At 39.8% G+C, this 27,744-nt stretch overlaps 1 protein-coding gene across 7 annotated transcripts in view; it reads left to right on the top strand.

Annotated features, from left to right (window-relative positions):
- LOC113106918 (semaphorin-6A-like) overlaps window positions 1-27,744 on the top strand; it is a 51,323-nt gene that overhangs the window by 19,463 nt on the left and 4,116 nt on the right. For 3 of the 7 annotated variants that reach the window (XM_026268964.1, XM_026268959.1, XM_026268958.1), the window contains exons 4-19: window positions 4,286-4,346; window positions 4,586-4,648; window positions 5,417-5,518; window positions 8,107-8,197; window positions 9,194-9,313; window positions 10,074-10,162; window positions 11,071-11,288; window positions 11,553-11,684; window positions 12,438-12,593; window positions 14,095-14,268; window positions 15,515-15,655; window positions 15,749-15,826; window positions 16,573-16,631; window positions 18,008-18,028; window positions 18,107-18,160; window positions 19,751-19,897. In XM_026268964.1, the coding sequence (XP_026124749.1) occupies window positions 4,286-4,346; window positions 4,586-4,648; window positions 5,417-5,518; window positions 8,107-8,197; window positions 9,194-9,313; window positions 10,074-10,162; window positions 11,071-11,288; window positions 11,553-11,684; window positions 12,438-12,593; window positions 14,095-14,268; window positions 15,515-15,655; window positions 15,749-15,826; window positions 16,573-16,631; window positions 18,008-18,028; window positions 18,107-18,160; window positions 19,751-19,897 (1,706 nt within the window). The remainder of the gene's footprint in view (window positions 1-4,285; window positions 4,347-4,585; window positions 4,649-5,416; window positions 5,519-8,106; window positions 8,198-9,193; window positions 9,314-10,073; window positions 10,163-11,070; window positions 11,289-11,552; window positions 11,685-12,437; window positions 12,594-14,094; window positions 14,269-15,514; window positions 15,656-15,748; window positions 15,827-16,572; window positions 16,632-18,007; window positions 18,029-18,106; window positions 18,161-19,750; window positions 19,898-27,744) is intronic. The other 4 variants (XM_026268960.1, XM_026268962.1, XM_026268961.1 and 1 more) reach the window with 4 other exon arrangements.

Genomic DNA, 27,744 nt, shown 5'->3' with positions numbered 1-27,744 from the left:
AAACATTTCTTTTCAGTACTGAAATAAAAGGATATAGAGATTTATAGAAAATAAGAAAGAAAATAAGTGCACAGCAAAATTTCTTTTAACTAAAATTTTAATTAAAACATAATATAAAAACAAAAAAAATATGAAAATTAATAAAACATTAAAAAAAAATAAAAACTGTAATAGTATCTCTGGTATAAATTAACACGGGTTAGAAGGAAATGTGTTTCTTATAGAACATGTATTGTGTTTCCTTTCATTTATTTATTGTTTAATTTAATGAAGTGTCTTAAAAAGTGTTAAATTTACCTTCATGAATGCTGCAAAAAACCCTGGTTTATGTTTTCACAAAGGAAATAATTTTCTGAAAGCAGTGTTTATCTGTTTAAGTGTGTATGTGAATGCTCTGGTGATAGACACTGGCGTGTTCTTCAGCCACAGATACACCTGATCACACTCTGATTGATTGATTGCTGTAGGCTCCGCCTCCTCTCATTCTCCACTAATGAAAATGCTGGAGCTCTGATTGATTGATGGCTCGAGGCTCCGCCCACTCAACCCTCCACCGGTCAGATCTCTGATTACGAGAGGTTTGAAAGCTGTAGCGGTGGATCAGTGTTGTTCTGGTGCTCACTTCACACACTAGATCTGTTCTTCTCTTCTCTGCCGTGTAGAAAGATGCATGTTTCCAGCTCCAGGCTCCTCCGGGCTTTCTGTTGTTTTGTGGCTTTATTTAGGCTTGCAGTGACTGATGTGACTCAACACCTCTGTAAAAGACTCAGCACCTCTGTTTTCTTTGGAGTTTTCCTTCAGTTTGTTTTGTTTCTTGAAACCTCAATGCTGCTCAACACAAATGTAGTGATGAAAACCCAGCAGAATAGAGAGAAAGAGGAAGGAAAGTCCTGATCTGCATAAACCAGTCTTCAAACATTAATCATCTAATGTTTCTTAGAGACTGGACACAACTTTTCAAAGCCAGTTACAAAGAAATGCAGTTAAATTGCTCTAATATGAATACAGAAAAAAGAATGATTAACTCTCATTTCTGAATACTTGGTTCAGGATTTTAGTTTTTTCTTCAAAAACTATTATATTTCTACTATATTTCTGTGTTAAACCATGAAGGCTTATATCAAGTAATGCACAAAGTAGGTTCGCTGAGTTTTGTTGTTTGTTTGTTTGCACTGAATGCATTGATAAATGATCCAGTTTATCCACATAGATGCTGTGTGAAGAGTCTCAGACTCTGATATCTGTGGATTCAGGAGATCAGATCTAGAGCTGAAGATTCTCACTTGCTGTCTTTGGAATTTTGCATTTTGGAATTTTGCATAAAAAAGAACACTGGATTGAAACGCCAAGATGTGCATTATTCCTAAAAATGAGCGTAAAAAAAAACTAATGCACACATCTGACTAGGATAAACTTTTTATCTGTGCAAATACGATGGAAACACATTTGCTGAATAAATTCCAGCATGTGCATAAAACTATCATCAACATTAAACTGGGACGACAATCTAAGAGACGTTATTAGAAAATCACATCAAAGGCTTCTGTTCTTGAGATAGGTTAAAAAGTTTGACATTTCTAAAGTTAATGCATGTCATTTTTATGGCTGTGTCATTGGAGTATGCTGACTTTCTAAATGAATGTGAGGTTTGGTAGCTCCACAGATCAGCAGAGATGTCAGATTAGTAGTAGAACTCGAAAATGACTGGTTTTGATCTTCCAACTATTGATAAGATCGGTCTCACGTCTGCAGAAAACGGTCTAACAATCCTGAAAGATCCTTACATCCAGCTGATCTTGTTCTGTTTGACACGCTGGATGGAAACGATACTTGGTTCACAAATGTTTTATGCAGTATTCCAGTTTTGCACAGTTCGAGTCTTTGTAAACACAGCTAGAGTGTGATGTGAAGCGCGCACACACACACACACACACACACAGTGAGGTGCTCATGGGACATTGTCCACATTCCTCAGGCTGCGGCCGAGGCGTCCCTTAACAACCCAAACCCCCCCGTCATGAGAACAGAGAAACCCAGAACAGCTGAGAGACTCCGCCTCTGAGGCCTCGTGTGTGACGGAGGGCGGAGCTTCGGCGGAGGATTGACAGGTGTGAGACGCATACTAATGAGCTCCTTTCTCTGTGAACACAGAGTGAGAGAGTTTGACAAAAGGCCACCAGATGGACGCATGAGAAGCACATTCCTGCGCACAAAGAGCCTCTGTTGAGCCCTGGACGACCGGCACAAACACATCAGACCTGCTCTCAGTAAAACACATCACACCAGACCGCCGTGTGTGTTTAGTTCATGTTTAGCAGATCTGATGGATTGTTCACTGTCTTTCCTTCGGAGAAACAGAAATCTGGAGCTTTTATCTGATCAGATAAAGTCTTTATTTATAGAGTGCTTTTAACAATACAGATTGAGTCGAAGCACTTTACCGTATTAAACAGGAGCATAGTGTCAGTAATGCAGAAGGACGATAGTAAACACTCAATCTTCAGTTAAAGGAGAATTATATATATATTTGTGTTTCATGGTGAAGTTCCAACTCTTTTACTACTGTTTATACTAAAACTTTCCTTAAGCTTGTCTTCAGAGCCAGTGGTTTTATTGTGGATCGTGAACTGAAGTGAGAACATGCATTATTAACCCTTTACTGTCCTCCTGGAGTATTACACACATCAGTTCTGCACAGATTCAGTCTCGCTGGTGTTCTGGAGCTGATATTAACATGATTCTGTGTTTCTGCTGTTTTCTTTCTTCATAAAACAGATTATTAGAGTGCGTTTTACAAGAAAACACAATTTCAGTTTATTTTGTGTTTAATTCAATATCTTGCCGTTTCTAGACCTGATTTTTTCACTATGCATATTGATTGATTAATTAATTAATTTATAATTTATTCCCCTGCAGGTTGCATGAATCTCTTAATGACACATTTGAACAATGGAACTTAATTATCAAATGTTCAAATACTTAATTTTGTCTTTTGAAAAGTTGTGTTGAACATTAATTCGTCTCCGAGATCTGAGCTTTGAGGAGTTTCAGATCTGGAATAAAAGAAGTTCATCCGTCTCACTGAGATGAGCAGTAATTACACGCTCGGATGGAATCAGACTAACGAGAGCGAGCGACACCGTACCTGTGACTCCATCAGAAACACAATCGCTGGGGAACTCTGATTAATTGAGCTGATCTGATTAATAATGCTGGAGGCTTGAAGGAGTGTTTCTGTCCCTCACACACACACACACACACGCACACACACACACACACACACACACACACACACACACACACACACACACACACACACTCTGTGATTAATTACTGGGTTTCTCATAACGTTTGAGGAGTTTCATTGGTCTTGAGATCAACGGAGCGACAGCATTCATTTCACAAATGGCTTTTCTATTAGATTGAGGGAGCGAGGAAGATGCGATTGAATTAATCTGAAGTCTGAACGCTGGATCAGATTCAAAACACGTTCTGTTTGCAGGAAGAGAGTCTTACACAGATATAAACACCAACTCAGCAGCTGGAATCAGAAGAAATGAGCAGAACACGAGAAGCTTCACTAGAGTTTATTGAATCTGAGCAGTTCATCAACTAATGGCTTTCTGGAAAATTCAATGTTCTTCCATAAATTTGTTAATACCATGTCATTTAGTTTATATTTTGTATTTATGTGTATATACCTTTTTTTTTTTTTTTTACAACTTTTGCACAGTGTTATTTGTATACTGTTGTTAATATTTAAAATGAACTTTTATTTGAATTTGTATTTTATTTGTAGTCTTTTTGTTTTAGTTGAGTTTGTGTGTTTCCTTTAACTTCAGGGTTTCTGTTCAAACTTGTTTACGTTAGTTACAACATTTCTAATTTTCATTCACCTGGTTTTATTTTTAATCGATTTCAGATTTCAAATAGCTAAAATGTTTTTAATAATTGCCTTTGTCTAGCCACGATTCAAAGTCTCTTAACAAACCTTCGTTCATCTGCTTTCTGAAACGCCTATTTCTATTCAAATCTGTTTTTTGTTTTTCTTTAAAAAACTGCTTCGATCAGAATCTGTAGATTGTAACCAATCAGATATGATCCACATGAACAAAACGGCTCATAATGCAGTGTTTAATGTAGACGTCCCACATGAAGAAGGCTGCAGTGTTGGGACTATTCCTCGTCGTTGATCAATGTTCCTGATGCTGTAATAGTGATTACTAAAGTGGAAAGTCTCTGATATTGGAGCTGAAGACGAATGAAAGTGTGAATGTCTTCACAGGGATCACATTTACACGGTGGACATCGAGACGGCCGACACCGAGGAGATCTTCTTCAGTAAGGTGAGTCTGAGCATAGACTTCTGTGCTGCTCTTAATTACCTGGCAGCAAACGAAGCAAGCGTCTCTATCTCTCTAAGAGCTTTATCCCATCAGGAGCCGCTGTCACGTGTGTGTGTGTGTGTGTGTGTGTGTGTGAGACCGGCTGATTGATGAGGATCGATCGAGCGGCGTGTAGTTTAATCATCAGCCGTGACAGAGAGCTGTAATCTATCGATCTGACATTGATTTGCTGTCGACAGAAGCTGACGTGGAAGTCCAGACAGGCCGATGTGGACACCTGCAGGATGAAGGGAAAGCACAAGGTATGATGATGTCACAGAGGAGCGATGATGTCATGGCTGAGTGATGATGTCACGCATCACACGGATCTGCTTCTGTATCTGCCGATCTGCAGAGAAAGGCCTAATATTAGGACATTTAAAGATGGGGAGTTCAAAAATATCAATTATGTATAGTTTTAAGCAACATTAAAAAAAAGTGCATTAAAGTTTACATATATCAGCTTTAAAGCACTTAAGAAAATAAAAAAAAGCCAAATGACAAATATTTGTACAAAATGCATCATTGAACTTAACTTAGATAAATGTTTAAATAATCTATTTAATACAAAGAAACAATTACGAAGACGTTTAGGATTAATACGCTTTTTCTCAACATTATCTATTATATTGTCTCTGTTTGGATGCAGTAAAAGCAGAAAACATCTGGCTCATATTTGCATTTTCATCTGTCTCTGGACATAATTCTGACCTTGAAATCAGGACTAATAATAAAACGATGTCATGCATGTGATAATAGGCTGAGAATTGAACAAACAGTTATGATCTGGCTCAGAAGCAGACAGAAATCATGTGTCCGTGGTGTTTTTCTGCTGAGAATAAAAGACTAGTTCACAGCACAAATGCTTGTAAAAGCACAAACGCTATGAAAGGCATAATATTTAGTGAGAAAGTGTGGCATGCTCCAGCAAAACAGACTCTATTTTTGGAATCAGCAGCCAGAATTAGTAAGAAACAAGCGTTGGGTCTCATTCAGCAGATATGATGTAATAAGTTCTCGTCTCGTTCCAGGACGAGTGCCATAACTTCATCAAGGTCCTGCTTCAGCAGAGCGACGACTCTCTGTTCGTCTGCGGAACCAACGCCTTCAACCCGTCCTGCCGGACCTACAAGGTGAGCGTGACCTCTGACCTCTGACCTCTGACCTCAGCCCGGCTGCACATTTGATACTCAGACGACAGAATGAAAGCGTCAGAGATTGATAAGAGTGTGTGAGTGATTGAGAGTTAACATGAACATGACCGCTGTGGGATGTCCTTCTTTTGCTTTAGTTATTATTAAATCCAGGTTATTATTTAGAAGAGAACACATCAAAAAGAAAAACAAACGAGTATCAAAAGTACCTAGGTTGAGTATTGTAGAGAGCGAAACACTGACTCGGCTCATCAGAAAGCTGAAGATGTGTTTTTCACTTGTAATGCCAGAATAAATCTGAAGTGTCTTCAGGAAAGTCTGAAAGCTGAGTTATTTTGCTGGAAAGATCAGAGACGTTTCTGCGAAGACAGATGGAGAGAGAGCAAATAAAACACCATCAGAACCTTGTCTACGATGTTTAACTCAAAACTTCACCAAACTAGCTGATCTAAACACGCATGCTAACATCTAAAGAGATCGGGCTGTAGGTGGCATTATAATAGTTATAAAAGTAAAAAAATACAAATCTTTTTATAGTAAATTATCTGCCAAAATGCCAAAAATGCTCTTTTTAATCATTGATTTAGGTGATTACAGGCTTGCGAAATAGTTCATTATATTTGTTTCAGCATGTGCTTAAAGCTTGTAGCTATATTATTACATTGCATTAATTATTTTTACATATAAATTACCTATAATTTTCTATATTTTTGCTTTTCTTTTAATTAATTAATTTTGTTTTAACTTTTAAAGTTTTCTTAAAACCTTTCTTTTTTTCAAATTTTAGTTCATTTTAATTCTACTTTCTTTAAAAAAAACAAGTCACGAAAAAACCCAAGCAAACCCAGGTGACAAAAAGTAACACAAAAGTAACGTGTGATGTATTACTTTCTATAAAAAGTAACGCAATTAGGAATGAGGTAACGCAACATTGTAAACCATTACTTTTAAAATAAACTTGCCTAGGGCTGCAAAACGATTCGTTGCTATTAATCGATTCAAAATAAACGTTTGTTTACATACTATATGTTTACTAATATGTTACTAATGGTTTAGCAGCTTTAAACTTACCCCAACACTAGGGATTTAGAGCTTGCCGTGAACTCTTAATCGTGCAGGATCCCTGTGTCAGGGTCAGATTGGGATGTGTTTTCTGACCAGTGACTGGTGAACCGTGTTAGGAACAGTCCACACTCTTCAGCTCTGAGATCAGCAGTGTGTTTGTGAGGGAGATCGAGAAAGGCTGGTTTAGTTTCATTCAGTGTTTGTGCTCGATTTGATCCCATCATCTGCTGCTCTGCAGTCGGTGAAACACAGAACGAGCAGAAGATCTTCTGCCAGCCGTCGCTGTCTAATAACTGGCTCGGTCCAGCACAGAGATGCTGAAGCACGTTTGCCAGGAGCAGCACTAGACGCTCACAGATTTCCCCCGCGGACACTTGGTGTTTGGAAGCCCTCGAGCGGCGTTGTGTCCGCTCTACTGTCCACGGCTCTGAAAACAGCGTCTGTTGAGGGCCAAAGTCGTCCCACTTTAATCATCAGCGTACAAATGTTCTCCTGAACGAGTGCTGTGATCCGCGGCCTCCTCCTGAGAACCATCTGCGGCCAGGCTCCGAGCTGCTGGATTTACGGCTGGTGTCCGTTACATCAGCTGTTGCCGGGCGGAACGAGCGACCGTCACTATCCCGAAGAGGATCGGAGCGCATGCTTTCATCCTGACGGCTTTATGGTCTGGTCCAGACTGGTTCTGTGCTGGTCTAGACTGGTTTACACTGGTTCTGTGCTGGTCCAGGCTGCATAAATGTCCTAATGTTTGTGCTTCTGTATCTGCTGACCAATCTACAGTGTTTTAGTCTTTTTTTAAAGAACAGCGTGTCATATCCTGTAGTTGAGAGGATGTTTCTGTTCGTTTGTGTAGATGTTGCATTCATTTTATATTGTATAAATCATTCCCTTACTCTAATTAAATCAAAAGGGGGAATGAATTAGTACAGTGAGGCCATGATTTAATCAAACGAGGGAACGAGTCGAATATTAGCAAGTAATTCTCAATATATCTTTGTCATGTGTGGCTCCATACATCACCCATTTGATTTGTGTTAATAAAAGTTTTCTGTTTAATTAAAGTGAGTTTGTTTTATTGTTGTAGGAATAAGATCGAATCCGGCATTTTCTAGAATTAGTTTTGTTCAAAGAAAGGGAAAGATCTATTGTCTGAGGTCAAAGTAAACGCTGTATTTGATCCTGTGATCTGTGTGGTATAATCACAGATACCGACTCTGTCACAGGTTTATTAATCGCTGAGATTCCTGGTTTGCTCTTCCTCACTGTCATGCTGTGGAGCGGGAATACCATAACATTCCTGATCCGTGTTTGTTTCAGTGTATTTTGGGAGGAATGTTAATTGTGAGCGCTCGTCTTCAGATTCGCCAAGATAGAAATAGCCAGCGAAACAAGCGGCCTCAGAGAGGAAGAGCTTTAAAAACAAGACTGTTAAGTGTGTGAAAGTCTCAGACGCTGAAGGCTAGGGTGGGTTTGACCTCTGACCTCTCCCTTCATTCCTGCAGATGGACAGTCTGGATGCGGTGGGAGATGAGATCAGCGGAATGGCGCGCTGCCCGTATGATGCCAAACACGCCAACGTGGCCCTGTTTGCCGGTAAGACAAACAGTCTGAAACACTTCCATAATGAACGTCTGTCAGAAGCATGCTGGGAATACGAGTCCTAACCCTGTTTCTGGGAAGAGCGTTTGCTGGCAGCGACTGGTGTGCGGCGGCTCTGGAAACACATGAAACTATTGTGCTGCGGTTAGAGAGCGCCTCTGGGAGTCCCGCCCCGAAATACAGCAGCAAAAATAACCCTGAAGATGGAAAACCCGCATGACTCATTCCTCCATTAGCGGCCGTAAAACCTTCCAGAGAACCTTCTGCCTTCCCAGCACTCGTGCGGCTAAAATAACGCCATTATATGCTTTAAATGTGCTGTTTAGATGTTAAAAACTGATTTTTGGAGCATGTTTAACAAGAAAATACTATTTCAGTTTTTCTACTTCAAAATGACATGTTTAATTTAATGTTGCCTTGTAATTGTTTGTGCAATTTCTAATTGAAAATTGCTTCTGAGCAAATCCTACAAAAAGATTTTCAGAAAATCTAGGAAAGTAAATTCAGGAACATTTGCCTACTAATAAAAAAAGAAAGATTCCAATAGGGTCGGGAATGTAGTGAATTAAAAATATATTTATTCTTATATTTTTTATTACATTATTAGATATTACAGTGCATTGGTGTAATATCAACAATTAAATGTAGCCCATGGTTTAGAATTAATTTTAATGTGACATTAAACTTTATAGGCAATTTCCTTACAATCATTTTTGTTTAGATCTGCCTTTTTGAAAAATATGTATTTTAAAATTAACGTTTATCTGCTTAATTATTAACCAACCAACAGTATTTTTCGCCATGTTTACAGCAGGGAATTAATTATAAATATTTTAATTCAAAATGATAACTAGAGATCAAGTATGTATAAAATATTTTAATTTAATTTATCGAACGCCTCGGTTATATTCATATAAATGTATGTATCTGTAGTTGAGAGGTTGTTGGATGGATTGTGATGTGTTTAAACGCTGTTGTCTTCTGCTGTAGATGGGAAGTTGTACTCGGCCACCGTCACAGACTTCCTGGCCATCGATGCGGTGATCTATCGCAGTCTGGGCGACAGTGCGACCCTCCGGACGGTCAAACACGACTCCAAATGGCTGAAAGGTGAGCTGATTGTACTTTGACAGTGTTGTGGAAAGTTACTTTTAAAAGTAATGATTTACAATATTGTTACTCCCTAAAAATTTACTAATTATGTTAATTTAAGTTACTTTTTATGGAAAGTAATGCGATACGTTACTTTTGAGTTACTTTTTAAATCTGGGCAGGGCTTGCCCAGTTCCTCTTTTTACAAGCCTTTTCACACTGAAAGTGAAGTGAAACCGTATCAGGTCTGTACAGTAGAGGGCGCCGCTCAAACTAATCACATGAAGAATATGACGCAGGAGAAGAAAATTCAACAATATTCAGCAACAACTAAAAAATTAAACACAAATGTGTAGTATTTGCTTAGTATTGGATCATCGAAGGTGATGTTGGTTAATAAAATTGAATTAAATACATTAATGGTATTTGTTGAGGAACACTGAACCTGTTTTTGTGCAGTGAGAGGAGTAAACACTAGAACTACAGTGAGATCATGTTCACACACAACACTGCACTGACTCCTGATCTCTGTCACCATGGCAACAGCAGAGCTGTCACTCAACACATGGAAACAAAGTAACAGGAGATAAATATCTGAAAGAGTAACTTTACTAGTGACTTTGAAAAAGTTATCTGCGTAGTGCATTCCCCTCTACACTGCAGACGTTAATCGTGTCTAACGACTGACAGACATCACGGAGACAAGCTCATCACAGTATGCTATGATTTGAATTCATGTTTTGATGTTTGAGCTCACAGTCGCTCTTGTTGATTTCAGAGCCGTATTTCGTGCAGGCCATCGATTACGGCGACTTCATCTACTTCTTCTTTCGGGAAATCGCCATGGAGTACAACAGCATGGGGAAGGTATGGGAAAACATCTAGCATGTTTTGCTGCTTCAGACAGGAAGTGACAGGAAGTGGGCGTATGAAGTATGAGAGGGTTTTTAGGAGATCTCAGGCGCGGCCCGTCAGGACGCATGCACTAAAAATAACACAAACATTGTCTGCTATCTCAACGACGAGCCCTAAATAGCTTTAGGTCCAGAATCCACTTCCTGGTCTGTGAGTGCTGTGAGCAAACAGACGAGTGCATGACAAAGGCTCATTGTTGTGAGTTCAAAGACAGAAGACGTGAGATTTGAGAGGCTTCAGCGCTCCGATTCAGTGCGGAGTAATTACAGCCTGAGCGTCTCCAGTGAATATGAGTCTCTCCGGTTACTGTACGACCGACCTGCCAGATTACTGTAATTACCCTCGTACTCCACACCAGCGGCTCCAATTACAGCAGAACCAGCTGTCAGCAGACGGACATGTCAAGTCACATTCGTTTCTATAGCGCTTTACACAGTACAGAATCAATGATTCAAACTTCATCAAATCAGATCAGTTCAGAAACTGTCAAATTCATCAGTTTCCAAACTAAACTGATTTCAGCTGCAGAGCAGTTCTGTAAAAGACAACAGAGTCATTATTCAGATCAGTTTAGATCATGTTTTCTCATCTGATCGTGGCAATGCATTCAGATCAACACTATTACTGACTCATTTTATAATTTGATTTTGACTCACAAGCTTGGATATATATGTATATTTAGGCAGTCATGTCCAGTACATGTCCATTTTTATCTCTCTCGACTAATGGTGACAGGAACAAGAAACCCAAACTCTATCAGGGACAGAAATACAGTTTCAGTTTGATTCTCCTGAAGCGTTTCTGGGCTTCTGAGAGCGTGACGTGTGTGTAGGACGTGTGTAACGTGTGTGTCTGATCAGGTGGTGTTTCCACGAGTGGCTCGTGTGTGTAAGAACGACCGCGGCGGATCTCAGCGAGTGCTGGAGAAACAGTGGACGTCCTTCCTGAAGACACGGCTCAACTGCTCCATCCCTGGAGACTCACACTTCTACTTCAACATCCTGCAGGCCGTCACCGACGTCCTCCACATCAGCGGCCGAGACGTGGTCATGGCCACCTTCTCCACGCCCTACAACAGGTACAGATAAAGGGCTGTCAGAATTCATATGTATTTCTTCAGCCATTTCGACAGCTCTAGAACAGATAACAGCAGATAAGAGCTGGTTTATCAGATTCCTGTGAATGAACTCATGTTGATGTGAAGGCGACACACAGTGACCCTGTTAGTCAGAGCTTCTGTCTGCCTCAGATTCACAATCCGTCCTTGTGTGCCGCTCGTGTCCGAGTCGGAGTGATTCACAGTTCTGTTATTTTGCTGAAAGCGTGTGTCCGTGTGTTGCAGTATCCCGGGATCGGCCGTCTGTGCGTACGACATGGAGGAGATCGCGGCGGCCTTCACCGGACGCTTCAAAGAGCAGAAGTCTCCCGATTCCACCTGGACCCCCGTCCCAGAGGAGAAGGTGCCCAGACCCAGGTATCCATCCCACACACCTCCGTTGTGTTTCTCTCTCAGTCGTTTATGCACTGCTCAGGTCAAAGTTGTCGTAAGTTTCAGGACATCTTTGATGAAAGGTTTTGATCCACTTCAAATGTTGTCCAGGGATAATCAACACTAATGCATGCATTCATGTATAGTCTTAAAATCATTAAAATGATTAAAAATTAATAATTAACTACTAAATATACAGTTTTAATTTAATGCTTATATCATTTTATTTTAGATTATATTTATTTTATTTAAATGTATTTGTCCGTGTTATGTACGCACAAGTGTTTGCGAGCACATAACCTGGTTCTCCAGATGCAGCCGCTGATTAAATCATCTCACAGGATCGTTCTCACCGAGCGGAGATCTGCTTCCATATGGCTCATCTTTGTGTCACGAACGGCGGGACTATCGCCTGCGCTGATTAACATAAAATTATGTGTTTGTGTGAAACGAGGTCAAGTGTTAATGAGAGCGACTGTGCCAACCGCGTCTCAATGTAATTCTGTTTCCTCTGTGGTGGGAATAAAGCAATATATTTCCCATTCAGCAGCAGCGCAGAACCATAAACCTTCCTTCCTTCAGCATATTTATCGCAGGCAGCTGAGATTCTTTACCGTTCAGTTCAAGGCAGCATATTCATTTCAGTGATTTAAGCTTGTTGTTGTGATTGTAGCATTGAGATGTTCATATTACTGATGCAGTAGATAGAGATGTGTGATGTTCCTCTGTGGTCTTCAGGCCAGGCGTCTGTGCTGGAGCTTCCTCTGGAGAGAAATACAAAGTGTCCAACGAGTTCCCGGATGAAACGCTGAACTTCATCAAGCTTCACCCGCTGATGGACGAAGCCGCTCCTTCCATCGCCAATCGGCCGTGGTTCCTCAAGACGATGGTTCGGTGAGTCGAGGCGGTCAGAGGTCTTTCTAAGACGTGAATTATGCATGGAGATCATTGTCATGCAAATATGGATTGGTGCCCATCTTCATAAGCGCTGCTCACTTTGGTGAATGAATCGAGTCATTTGCATGAGATTCAGACATGAAGCCTGAGTGATTCATCTGGAGATATTTCATGAATCATTATATTATATCAGCTCGACCCCGAAGGAAAGATGATGTTTCTCTATAAAAAGCAAAAGCACAGTGAAAGACTGCCGTCTGTCTTCCTATAATGAAGTGGATTATGGGAGAATTATCTGTTCTAGCAGAACGGGGCTCTTTGAAACGACGTCTGCTTTCAGTCTGATAAGTTTCTGTTCATTTGGGTTTGTGTTAATTTGCCCCAGTAAAACAGAGTTATTGAAAAAGCGCCTGTATCCGTTTCTCTCGGCTTCAAAGACTCCACAGATTTGGAAAGATGAAAAAACATGTATAATTTATTTGTCGTCTAATTTCCATCTTGCCAGTTTTAATCACTCTGAAAATGTATTTGCATACGGATTTGGAAATTATACATACATTTGATTAACACTGAGATGAGCTGCTAATTGGAATGGCGGTTGCCAGATAACGCTTTAATTCTTTAAGCGAGAGACGAGTCTGAAAATCAATGGAAATTTCATTGTAATAGAGTTCATTTTGTTCGTCGTTTTTAATCTTAGTCCTGTGTTGAATGTCCTTTTTAGTTTTCATTATATATGTTTCCCCGGAGCACAGAAGCAGTCATAAGTATAGCACAGGTAGATTTGTAGCTATAGTCAACAATAATATATTTATAGAAGATAGAAGATTAGAATATCAAATTTCCTACTCTAAATATATCAAAACTTAATTTTTGATTAGTAATATACATTGCTAAGAATGTTAATGTTTTTTGCACCCTCAGATTCCAGATTTTTAATTATTTTAATCTCAGCCAAATATTGTCCTATCCTAACAAACCATATAATAATGGAAAGTGCATCAATTTAGCTTTCAGAGGATGTATCTCAATTTGAAAATGTATATTTTTTCTTCAAAACTGCCCCATATGATTGGTTTTGTTGTCCAGGGTCATATTTACTCAACTTGGGCAGTTTTTTGTATATTCAAGGTTTAGTTGACTAATAGTCTGGGAATTTCAGTCTAGTTTTAGACATTTTAGTTCTTCTGCATAATGGTCGAACTGATAATCACAATTATTCTCCTCAAAATTATAAAGGTGATTACAGATCATTATTTGTGTCATTTGATAAATCACATAAGACAATCATGAAAACATGGAAGTTGAGATGTTTTTTCTACACTTTTTCTATTTTTTGTTGAAGAAAATTAATACATTTAGGCTTGTTTTTAGTTTAAGATAATATATGTTGATAGTAACAGTGTTTAGTAATGTCAGTCTAGTCTTTGTTCATAGTCATAGTTTTCATGAATATAATTAAGACTGCATTGTAACCTGTATTCTGTGTCTCTGGCAGATATCGTCTGACACGTATAGCCGTGGATAACGCCGCCGGCCCTCATCGCAACCACACCGTAGTTTTCCTGGGATCGGAGCGAGGAATCGTGCTGAAGTTCCTGGCCAAGATGCGGAGCGGTTTCCTGAACGACAGCCTGTTTCTGGAGGAGCTGAGCGTCTACAACCCAGAGAAGTGTGTATTCCATTAGGACGAGCCGCTCTGTCATTTACACCCGTTTATCAGGTTACAGCGTGTGGTTAGTAAATTAAAGAGCGCTGCTGGTTTGGACCGCCAGGCCTCACTGAATGATTAAAGTAAACAGAGAGTCTGATGGCCACCTCACAGTGGAATAAACAGGCAAGCGCTGCCCACCAGGCTTTTTGAGGACACTGATGCTGCATTTAACCTCTTCGCTAAAATGTTTATCTGCTTTATTAGCATTTTAGCATTTAGAAGATGCTTTTATCCAAAGTGATTAACAAAAGAGGAGCAAAGCAATTTGTCTAAGAGCTAACAATATGTGTAATGCATAATGCCAGGTTTGCAAGAGAACTGGATTAGTAAGCAAAGTTAAAAATATTTTTTATTAAAGCAACACAGCAGTACCACAGTACTGTGATTTACCATCTACAAACCAATATACTGGATTATTGCTTGAATATTGGGGAGATGCTTGCATTGTTTTTTAACAATGATCATAAATATACATTTGTGAATAGTAACAAGCTTAAGTTTTTAGCATAACTCTGATCTGATGCGATCTGGTGTCTTATTAGTCTTATTAGTGATCTGGTGTGAATCAAGTGATCTAGTGTGAATCTGAAGAGTGATCTAGTGTGAATCAAGTGATCTAGTGTGAATCTGAAGAGTGATCTGGTGTGAATCTGTCGAGTAATCTGGTGTGAGTCTTATTAGTGATCTGGTGTGAATCAAGTGATCTAGTGTGAATCTGTCGAGTGATCTATTGTGAATCTGAAGAGTGATCTGGTGTGAATCTGATGAGTGATCTAGTTTGAATCTTATGTGTGATCTGGTATGAATCTGTTATGATCTGATGCGATCTAGTGTGACTCTTATGAGTGATCTGGTGTGAATCTGAAGAGTGATCTGGTGTGAATCTGAAGAGTGATCTGGTGTGAATCTGAAGAGTGATCTGGTGTGAATCTGTCGAGTGATCTGGTGTGAATCTGTCAAGTGATCTGGTGTGAATCTGAAGAGTGATCTGGTGTGAATCTGTCGAGTGATCTGGTGTGAATCTGAAGAGTGATCTGGTGTGAATCTGTCGAGTGATCTGGTGTGAATCTGTCAAGTGATCTGGTGTGAATCTGTCGAGTTATCTGACGTGAATATGTTGAATGATCTGACATGATCTGACTTAACCTTATGTGAATCTGTTGAATGATCTGGAGTGAATCTGATGTGAATCTGTGGTGTTCAGGTGCAGCATTGATGGCGTGGAGGACAAGCGCATCATCAGCATGCAGATCGACAGCAGGAGTCACTCTTTGTTTGTGGCCTTCACCTCATGTGTGGTCAAAGTCCCGCTGTCCCGCTGTGAACGTCATGGAAAGTGCAAAAAGTGCGTATTCTTTCTCTCTATTTAAGCTGTTCATACAGACCGCTGGATTTTTCCACATTAACCCCTGTGTGTGTTAATGTGTGTCTCTCTCAGGTCCTGTATCGCCTCCAGGGACCCGTACTGTGGCTGGGTGTCAGAGGGCGCCTGTAAAGAAATCTCATCGGACACAAAGTAAGCAGCTCATTTTCAGTCTGTAATTATAGATTGTGCGTGCCAAGCACTGATGTCAGTCTTTCCTCGCATTGTGGTTTGAGCTGCTCGAGTTTCTCATCTGGAAAAGAGTGTTTGACCATAGAAAGCCTCCATAACTCATCTATTTATTAATATAGCATATTGAACACACTGCATGTTTCCGCTGCCGACGTAATGTGAGCTCATCAGCGTACATTTTATACGCTGTTATTATGATTTCTGTTCTGATTGAGATTTCCACTTCAGAAAGCGAGCCGTACAAAGCTTATGTGAGATCGGTTTGTGCAATTTCTGTAAAGTGAAGGATTATGGGATACGATCTGTGTCTGCAATTCAAAGGCTTTCGACTTGATGCTTTCCCCATCGTTTCAGAAAAAGCTTTTTATGAAATGGACCCTGAGAAAGAAGTAGGGCAGCCATCCGTCTGGTTTTAAATTGGACAGTCTGAATGATAACGGGCCGCTCTTTATCACAATCCAACCAGCATCAGTGAAACTGATGTTTTTATAAATATTCACATCACATTTACAATCCTGTTTTCTGCTTCATTTTCTCATGATATTGTTTGAATGACACAATGATTCACTCAAAAATGTATTAATATTATTTGAAAATGTAGTTGAGATTGAAGTCATTGAGTGTGAAATAGAGGTGTTGAAGTGACTTGCTCACTGCGTGTGTGTGTGTGTGTGTGTGTGTGTGTGTGTGTGTGTGTGTGCGCACAGATGGCCATTCGAACAGGACGTGGAACAGGGCAACACAGATGGACTCGGTGACTGCCAAAGTAAGCAGAACCCGTTTACTGAGCGCTGGATGCTCATCAGATACAGCTGCACTCACACACACACACACACTCACACACACACTCACACTTACACACACACACACAGACACAGCTGCACTCACTCACACTCACACACACACACACACACACAGCTGCACTCACACACACACTTCTGCACTTGACAAGAGGACTCGTTCACACCAGGAACTGCAGCGACGACTATATTAGATGCTTGTGCTCTGTAAAGCAGGATGGATTCTGATTGGCTGTCAATGTTTTAATTATTCATCAGCTGAAAATTGATTCCAATAATTCCTATGATAATAAGAATGGATTAATTTGGGTTTTGCTAACAGATTTAACTCATGTTCAAGGTTGTGGCTAAAAGGGATACAGCTTCTACACCTACCCCAACCCTAAACCTACCCCTTACAATAATGCAAAAACAGTAATTATTGTCATACATTGTGATTAATTATGCTTTATTTATGTGGGGATGCCTAGTAGCCGCAGCTGTATCCCTTCTCCATTTTCAAGTTGCTCATGCGAGTTTACATCCTTGAACAACAAAACAACACTGTCGTTATCATTATTGTTGTAGCCTGGACTTGATATTCTGAGTTTTTTACATTTGTTTATCCCAATGACACTGCAGTTTTATCGTCTGTCCCTTTAAATGCTCAAGCTCTGTACAGCAGAATGGATTCTGATTGGCTGTCAGTGATTTCAATTATATTGTTTAAGTGCCGTATCTTTGGCGAAGTTTTGTCATTCTAAAATGAATTTATGCAATCTCGAATTTCACATTGGAGTAAAACAGTTCCGCACACAGATTTAGTTAGTTTCAGCTATTAGTGTTTTTCCTTAAGATATTATGTCTTGTTTTTCTGTAAAAGTATTTATTTAAAAACAAAAGCTAAATATTTGCCAAGGGGGCAAAACATTTTCTTGTTTAACCTTTGAATTAAGATTAATTTTTTTACCCCATTGGGATTACTTAATATCTCAAGTCATGTTACTTGTACAGTGAATGCATCTTAATTCAAGAAGGTTTATATATTTATACTAGAAAAGAAGACACAAACACTGATTAAGAGAAGGATTGTAGTTGTCATGTGGACGTGTAGTTTCGTTTGGTAAATCTTCATATTTGTGGTTATGTTATCAGCACTGGTGTGAACGAGTCTTCAGTCGTCTTCAGACACACTCGAGTTATTTCTGAGCTTGGGTATGATGCTGTTAAATCTTCTGCTGCTGCAGTCTTAAATGTGTTGTTAGTTTAATTCAGTAATAAATGATGTGTGTGTGTGTGAGAGAGAGAGAGAGAGAGAAACAATTACATTTCAACCAATTAACACCTTTTCATTTGTCTCCAGATGCGTTCGTGGCTCTCAATGGTGAGTAAAGCTCTTCTTCTCTCGTCTCTCTCGTGGTTATCTGACTCCGTTTCATGTCTCTGACTCGTTTTCTTGTAGAGCATCAGCGCAGGCAGCAGGGTGTGAGCGATATTACCCAGAATGCTGCACGCGGTCAGTGTCTCCAGTGTTTGCTGTGTGTAGATGTAGTTAGAGTCGCTCTGACCTTTCATTCACTAATTGGAAGGATCTCTGCGCTTCGTAGAGCAAAGGATTGTGGGTTAGAAACAGTCGAATGCAAATGACTGTTTACAGGGAATAAACATTTAGGGCTTCTCCCAAGACCAGCAGAAATTATTCATGAAATACAATCAGGCTAAACACACACACACACACACACACATGATTGGCAGGCCTCCCCCGGCAGCCAGAGTGAATCTGATTGGCTGAAGCAGTGATTGTGACCTACATATCACATGCGCTGCTGTTTATTAGTGATATTAACCATCTTCTCCTGAGCTTCATTAGCATCTGTGTGTCTGTCGCTCCAGTACTTCATTTATTCTGTGTGTGAATGTGTTTGATGTTTCCTTTTCCTTCATAAACCTCTCATACGTGTGTCCGTTTAGCTTTATAAGCACATATTCCTCCGTCTGGACGGCTGGCTTCTCGCTCTGTTTCGCTAGTTAAAGGACGCTGGCTGCTGGGAGCTGATTTCCTCTCGTATGTGTGTCATCTTCCTCGCCGGCTCTTCCTCTGGCTGTGGAAAATGAATTATAAAATAGAGCTGTCACACTAATCTCGCGGCCCGTGGCGTTTCTTAAATAAATCATGTTAATGACTGCGGCTGGGAGACGATAAACAACGGCCACCGGCACAGAGAAGGTTTATCTGTGGATTAAACTGAGTTAAACTAGTCCAGCGGTTCACAAACTTCTTCAGCCAAACCCCTCTGACCTAGAAGACTTCAAGAGTTTAACAACATATTCACATGTCCAAAATATGCCAGTTAATGCTCAACATGACCAAATATTGTGTGTGTGTATGTGTGTGTGTGTGTGTACTGTAAAAATATTAATATTAATATTAATTGTGTTTTTTTTATGTGTATAGATAAATCAATTTATTTTGTTTTGTTTTGTTTCAAGAAACAATTTGTTGTTATTAAAAAAAAATTTAAAATCTTTTAATAACAATTTATTAATCTAAATAATATTGTTTACATAATATATATAGAATACAATTATATATCATAAATTAGGTCAGATTGATTTGGGTTGGATTCGTCTTGATAATCATTGCAGCATTTGGTTTAATTTCATGTGAACGTTTGAGCTAATGCGCTCTTAATAAAAATGAAGGTGCTTCACCATGCCATAGAAGAACCTGTTGTGTCTAAATGGTTCCATAAAGAACCTTTAACATCTGTTTCACAAAAGCTTCTGTGTGGTGGAAGAAGGTTCTTCAGATTATAAACAGGTAAGACAGAGATGGTTCTTTGTGGAACCAAAAATAGTTCTTCTATGGCATCGCTGTGAAGAACTTTTTAAGCACTTTTAAGAGTGTAGTTCATCTTCAGGTCATACACGAGTCTAACATCATGGAGTTTTTTCTGTGATTATGAGCAGCTTATTGTAAATTACTCGTCTAGTTACACACATAATCAGCAAATAAATCAATCAGTGGAGGTGGAACAGAGATGATGTGAGATACGAGGTGTGTGTGTTGTGTGTGAGACAGATGTTGATGTGTGCTGTGCTCCAGCAGGACTCCTCACCACTGTCCCTCCTCTCTCCGCCGGGGGCCCTCTGCTCCGGGGTCGCAGGGTCAAGCCGAAAGAGTCTGAGCCGCGGGGCGATCTGAGTGACCCGCATGTGTCCACTCCCTCCGAGACGCAGCAGGAGAGCGCCGGTAAGCCTGGGAACGATCAACCTGTGGAGGAAACCAGCTGCTTCCAGCGTCTGCAGACACACGCCAAACCCTCGCACAGTCAGATTCAGAGTCAGATTCAGATTCAGAGTCAGAGTCAGATTCAGAGTCAGAGTCAGAGTCGGATTCAGATTCAGAGTCAGATTCGGATTCGGAGTCAGATTCGGATTCAGATTCGGATTCAGAGTCGGGATTCAGATTCAGAGTCAGAGTCAGATTCGGATTCAGAGTCGGATTCAGAGTCAGATTCAGAGTCAGATTCAGAGTCAGATTCAGAGTCAGATTTGGATTCAGAGTCGGATTCAGAGTTAGATTCAGATTCAGATTCAGAGTCAGATTCAGAGTCAAATGACATCTTTACAAGGATGCATCTGACAGATCATGCTTTTATCCAAAGAGAATCAAATTCATGATCTTGACATTGAGTTTCTGTTGGAGATATAGGTAATATGTTGTATTTTACTCTAAATCACAGCATCAGTCTCATGAGCATAACTATACACTTTATTTTAAGTGACAGTATAGTTTTCTACAGTTTTAGTTAACTCTAGTTAGCCTGTATTTGACATCATTCCGCGTACAGTATAAACTTGAACGACAGAACGATTGCAGCGTTTATCTGATCGATGCGCTGAGCTCTTTAGCACACATTGATTATCAGTAACGAAGCGTTTAATCTCCTGACAGACATCAGCGCTGGAAGCAGCTCACGTGTTCAACACACAATGGCAGAAACACATCACTGCTGACGTCTGAGCCTGGGTTACAGCGTTTACAGCGGTACTGAACCCAGCCTCACACATCACATCAGCTTCTTCTCAAAGGCTTTGTTCATTTATGATTGATTATGGGTTGCTCTGAGTTCTGCTGGATCTGTGTGATTATATTGTTTGCTTTATAATGCATGGCTTTTCTGTTCACTACTTTTGGTTTTTTCAGACTATTGTGGCAAACGCTCTTCAGATATTTCCTTTCTGCTTAACATATTACCAATCTCATGAATACTCATGCAGACCCCTCCCCCCATAAATACACACACAGACTCCTCCCCCTCATGAATACTCATGCAGACCTCTCTCCCTCATGAATACACACACAGACTCCTCCCCCTCACGAATACTCCCGCAGGCTCCTCCCCCTCATGAATAATCCTGCAGACCCCTCCCCATCATGAATACTCATGCAGGCTCCTCCCCCTCATGAATACACACACAGACTCCACCCCTTCAATAATACTCACACCAAATCCTCCCCCTCATGAATACACACACAGACTCCTCCCCCTCATGAATACTCATGCAGACCCCTCCCCCTCATGACTACTCATGCAGGCTCCTACCCCTCATGAAAACACACACAAACTCCACCCCCTCATTAATACTCACTCCAAATCCTCCCCCTCATTAATACTAACACCGGCTCCTCCCCCTCATGAATACTTGCGCAGGCTCCTCCCCCTCATACATACTCATGCAGGCTCCTCCCCCTCATGAATACTCATGCAGGCTCCGCCCCCTCATTAATACACACATAGACTCCTCCCCCTCATTAATACTCGCACAGGCTTCTCTCCATCATGAATACACGCACAGGCTCCTCACCCTCATTAATACTCACACCAGCTCCTCCCCCTCATTAATACTAACACAGGCTCTTCCCCCTCATACATACTCATGCAGGCTCCTCCCCCTCCCTCCCTCCTGTGATGGTCAGATGTGCTGTGAACATAATTCACCACTACATCAACAACAAATATTCAAGTCTACTGTATTTCTATAGCACTTTATACAAAACAGATTTCACAGAGATAGAGTAGAAAATAACAATCAGGGACGGAAACTTCATTAAATACGAGAGTTTCAGCTCTGGAGAAGACAGTAGTGTTCAGATCGATGTTGATTCAGATTTGGTTCTGAAAAGACTGCAATAAATTCTTAAATTACATAAATGCATGTGAAAGTATATTCATTATTACATTACTGTAATTCAAAATCAACATTTTATTAATAAGATATAAATTTTACATATTATTAAATAACATTAATGTGAAACAATTATTTAAACAGTACAGATTTTCTACATGATAGTAGTAGTATTGAATATCGTAAATAGACTTCATTTCTTTATCCAAAACAGTGTCTATATTTTTTCTCTCAGTTCTCTGTGGTCTCTTGATTTACTGATGTTTTGGGTGAAGATGTCAGGTTGTGCTGGTGTTCACAGTACATTAGAAGCTGTGTGTGTGTGTGTGTGTGTTTATCCTCCCTCCTCCTCCATCTGCTGCCATTGTGATTCCACAGGACCTTCATTCTCCCGATGGATCGTTCCAAGGCTGAACCTTTTCTGTAGCCACAGCGTTTGACTAACCTTAATCTAGTGTCTCGCCCTCCTCCCGCTCAACCAGTAGATGCGTCTCTCTCTCTCTCTCTCTCTCTCTCTCACTCTCTGCAGACCTGTGGCTCTCGCTCGCCCCATCCTCCTCTGTGCCTATAATTTATAGGTCAATTACAGACTCTCTCGCTCTCACACACACACACAGGAGCGTCTCTGGGGTTTTTGTTCCTGCACACACACACACACACACACACACAGAGCAGTACACAGTGTTGATGTGATGTCAGCAGGCGGCTGAACACTAATCAGATGCAGTCAAACACACGAAGGACATTTGCATTCGTTCTTTTGTGCAGCTGGACTGTCAGAGAGTGAATCAGTTATTACATGATTCACATGATTCACACGAGTCTTCCAGTTTATACTCATATATCAGCATAAACCACGATTACTTCAGTAAAACGTACATGTGTGTTTGTGCTGCTGTTGTTTTATACACTTTATACTATTGAACCTAGTTTTTATTTGTATATTTTCAGTTTTTATTTAATATAAGTTTAATATGCTTTTGTCATTTAAAGGTCCCGTTCTTCGTGATCCCATGTTTTAAACTTTAGTAAGTGTGTAACATTGTTGTTGTTGTTAGAGTATATATAATATCTGTAAAATTCTAAAGCTCAAAGTTCAATGCCAAGCGAGATATTTTATTTAACAGAATTCGCCTTCATCAAACGACCCGTTGGGACTACATCCCTCTAGTTCCTGCAGTAATGACGTCACTAAAACAGTTTTTTGACTAACCTCCGGCCACATGAATACACAAAAAGGGGGTGTGGTCTTGTTACGCTCCGACGGAGAAGAGGAAGAGTTGCATTTGTGTTTGTCGCCATGTCGTTGAAACACTGTTATTTTCATCTCGGAGCCCAATCATCTTTGTTTGGATGCTGTACTTTGAGATTAATGGTTACAATTTAAGTTTAACTCGGTTCCTGAATATTATAATCCACATGTAAAACTATGTGAAGCACATTTTGCTGAGGACAGCTTCCTCAATCTCAATCAGTTTAATGCCGGATTCGGACAAAGATTATTCCTGAAAGATGGAGCAGTTCCCTCTTTGTCTGGAGAAGGCGTTGTTTATGGACCATAACTGGTAAGTGTATTTTATTATTTAAGTTGGTGCGTTTAACAGTTTCTGTAACTTACTACACAAAGGTCTTGTTAACTAGATGTTAGGGCTGTGCAAAAAAACGAATGTGATTTTCATGCACATCTCATCAGTAAAAACGCTCCTGTGATTATAAGCACATCTCCAGCTCGTGTGTTCTAGCCCAATCACGTTTCCAGGAGGGCAGCGTGCGCTCAGCTGCTGTCGAATCACAACACAGGAACCGCTGGCCCAATCAGAACTTGTTACGTACTTTTGAAGGAGGGGCTTTATAGAACAAGGAAGTCATCAGCCCGTTTTTGTGACAGTGAAAACAGCGGTATACAGATAGGCAAATTGTGTTATTTTACACGCGAAACATGAACACGTCATACTGCACACTGTAAACACAATCAAAGCTTCCAAAAAGCAAGAAAAACGGGACCTTTAAATCGTTTTTGTCCTATTAAATTATTACTGTTAAAATGTTTTATAAATTCTATTTTATTGTATTTTAAATTTTGTTGTTATTTAGGTTGTGTGTAAGTGTGTGCATGTGTGTGTGTTTGTGTGTGTGTGTGTGTGTGTCTCTGCGTGTGTGTGTGTGTGTGTGTGTGTTGAACACCCGTCAGCGGTTGCTCGTCACATTAATGAATAGAGTCTATATAGCTGCGGCGGTGAATAAGATGCAGATGTAAGTCCTCTATACACTGACCTCAATCTGGAGACAAAGCCTTTTGAAACACCCACGGCCTGATCCACACATAATCAGCTGCAAAAACACTGTTTACCCTGGTACTGCTGCTCATTTACTCTGTCAGACACAGTCGTGAGGAAAGCAGTGTTTCTGAGTTAAACAGGTGGAAGAATACTAGTACTATTTCAATGTTAAAGATTGTGTATTATTCACTCATTCCTCGGGACGTTTAATTGGCTGCGGTAACTAGAAATACATTCATTCTGAAGAGATATATATTACATAATGATATTTGCACACACCACTGTAATCTCATCACAGCGTCTCCTGAGACCTTAAATCATCTCATCTAGATGGTAAAAGGTGAGATGTAGTGAATGATCTTGAACACGAGCTCATGCCGTGTGCTGTGCTGAGGATGAACACACAGTCAGTGAGCAGCTGCTTCTGATGCTTCAATGCTCAAGGATTCGGTTCAAGGAAACGCTCGGAATTTCAGACATTCAGCTGATTAACAGATTTAATGGGTTCCTCTTTAAACAATCGTTCAGTGGCTTTACAGATAAGGGCAGCAGCTGTGTGTGTGTGTGTGTGTGTGTGTGAGAGAGAGAGTGTGTGTGTCTGTGTGTGTGTGTGTGTGTGTGTGTGTGAGACGTCACGCGTCTCAGTCTCACGCAGGAATGGTCTTATTTAAATGCGCTCGGCTGCAGGATTGTGCCGGTGAAGCTCTAACACGTCTAATTGTCAGGAGTGACGTCTCATGAAATTCAGATGTGTAATGCCTGCGTGAGCTTTGTTCTGCTGACGATCCGCTCCGAGCACCCTGTGAGGAAAACAGCCATTAAAAACAGAGCGCTTCTGCATCTGAATGGATTGTTCATTCTATTTTAATAGTATTTGGACACTTACAAATGTCTGTGAGATACAGGGGATCACAGCAAGTGTCTTTTATTGTAAAGAAGAAGCATAAACACGTTCAACATAAAGGTCAGATCTGGTGTTGAAGATAGAGTGTCTGTCTGTCTGTGAAGAAATGAAGAATCCATGTGGATCTGCTGGATCTGTTCACTTCTGCTGTTTACAGTGTTGTGGAGTAACTTGTTACATGTAACAGAATTACATAATTTCATTTAAAAAAATAAATTATAGCTATTTAAATATTTATTGTTATGATTTTAACTCAGTATTTAACCTCAAAATAATCTCAAAGTACAGCAAAAAGGCACTAAAGTCTGATATTATTTGGTGGCTGTGCTTTAAAATTAATTATTATAATCTTAATTCAAGTGATGAAGGATTATGAAAGTCTGAGATTAATCAGTGTTGAGTTTTACTGTAAGATTAAACAATATTATTAACAATTGAAAACATTCTGTAGAAAAGTAATCAAATGTAATCAGTAAATATTGTAACTTGTAATCTGTAATCTGTTAGATTTCTTTTAGATTTCCAAAGTAACCTTCCCAACTCTCAGCGAACACAGAATGTTCCCCTTACATTAGTTTTTAAATCCCGTTTGGTAATTTTTTGGGGAATCAAAAATCTAATGTCAGGACAACGTTAGATTAATGTTAGAATATGTTTCCAAGAACCAAAAACTAATGTTCTGGGAATGTTAAGGAAACTTTCTAATGGGAATGTTAAGGAAACTTTCTTGGCTAACCAAAAACAAATCATAAAAAATAGCGAATGTTTTTGCTTTAACCTACAGACTAGAAACACAACCCATGACAGCTGTATAAAAGAAGCCCAGTTCTGCATTAAAACCACGGACATGGCAACCCTGATCATGAGGACATCCTCAGATGGAGTCTGTTGTTCATCCACACTATTGATTCGTTTTTTAGTCACTATAATAGTTGCCATTTTAACCTTACTAATGATAATGCTGAATAATATCCTGTGTCATATCAGTTAATGCAATATTTCAGACATGTCCAAATCCAGTGTATGTCATCATGAGATTAAACTCAACCCTGAAACTCTTTGTGGAAAGGGTCCATCTGTAGCCCTCCTGTTTTTCCTGGTTTCATCCTTTTTATGGTTCTTTGAAGTTGAGTAACAGTGCATTAAGGACAGAAAGAATCTTCAAAGGTTTTCTGAGTGCTGGCGGTGCTCTCCTCGCCCTCAGTTCAAGAGCTTTTAACCTTCAGGAGATGTAGAAGAGTCTTCATCTGTGCTGGATCTTCAGCCAAACCAGTCCAGCTCTGACCATCACGTCACGTGTCTCTAGATGCACTTGAATAAACCACATGTGTCCCTGCAGCACAGAAGCAGTCATCAGTGTCACAGACGTATATTTGGAGAAATACACAACAATATACTGTACGAGTCACAATTATACATTTCTCTTTTATGATAAAAATCATTAGGATATTAAGTAAAGATCATGTTCCATAAAGATATTAAGTAAATCTCCTACCGTAAATATCTCAAATCTAAATGTTTGATTAGTAATATGCATTGCTAAGAACTTCATCTGAACAACTTTAAAGATGATTTCCTCAATATTTATATTTTTTTGCTCCCTCAGATTCCAGATTTTCAAATATTGTCCTCCTAACAAACCACACATCAATAGAAAGCTATTTTATTCAAATATTTATGAAGTTTAAATCTTAATTTCAGAATATTTACGCTTATGACTGGTTCTGTGGTCCAGGGTCACATATAAATTGGTTGTGCTAACAGCTCTATATACTGAACACATTGTGGTCCTTCTCATGAAAAAAGACATGAAAAGGAATCCGGTAGAGCCGTGTCATTTCTCAAGGGTATCGTACAGTAGACGCATGAAACATCAAACAGACTGTGAGGAAGAACGTCTCCTGAGAGGAACAATGAGAGTGAAGTTAAAAGAGAGAAGCGCCCCTCAGATCAGACGCGTGACGGCGTTTTGTCATCTTAGAGAGAGACTCCTTCAGAAGATCTGGAGCGTTTTGTAAAGCCCACATAAGAGCCATGGATATTCAAAATGATACAAGACTTCGAGTGCATTAAACATCTCTAAAATCTCGACCTACGCTAGCCGTGTGAGTGTGTGTGTGTGTGTGTGTGTCCAGGCTCCCCAATGAACCGCACTCCTGCCTCATCTAATGGATTAGCTTTTATGAGTTTGCAACAACTGTAAAACATTGGATTTATTTGCCTCTGTGGAAATATAGCAGCACCTGTGTGTATTGTAAAAGGCCGATCTGCTGAGAATTTGGGAATGTAACTTAATTCCTAGGCTATTGAATAGATTAAGACATCTACGCTGATGTGCTAACATTATTTAGCATTTCTCAATACAATAGTGCAGCTTCATCCATGAGTTTAAATGAATGCATTTGTCTCCTTTCGATATCAAGACGGTAGTTTTATCTCAACTGTATTGCAGATTAATCCAGCAGTCCTGATTTTAAGCATGCATCAAAGGATGACTCACACAGAACATGTTTTGCTTTGTAAAATGACTGGTATGGGGGAAAAATCTCTGAATTTGAGGAGTTCAGATGCAAAAGCCCCTAAGTACCATTCTAAATATTCTTCTAAAATTAGCGTTTTTTAATCAGGTTCCTATGTGTAAGTTCAGTAGTTTCACTTTAATGCCAGTAAACAAGTTATTTTCACTGACATTAAAATGAAATAACTCAAAATAAACTGGAGTTC

This window comes from Carassius auratus, chromosome 8 (assembly GCF_003368295.1).
Source record: "Carassius auratus strain Wakin chromosome 8, ASM336829v1, whole genome shotgun sequence".
NCBI classification, from domain to species: domain Eukaryota; kingdom Metazoa; phylum Chordata; class Actinopteri; order Cypriniformes; family Cyprinidae; genus Carassius; species Carassius auratus.
Note: the sequence above shows the minus strand (reverse complement) of the source record. Positions and strands in the feature narration are given on the sequence as shown.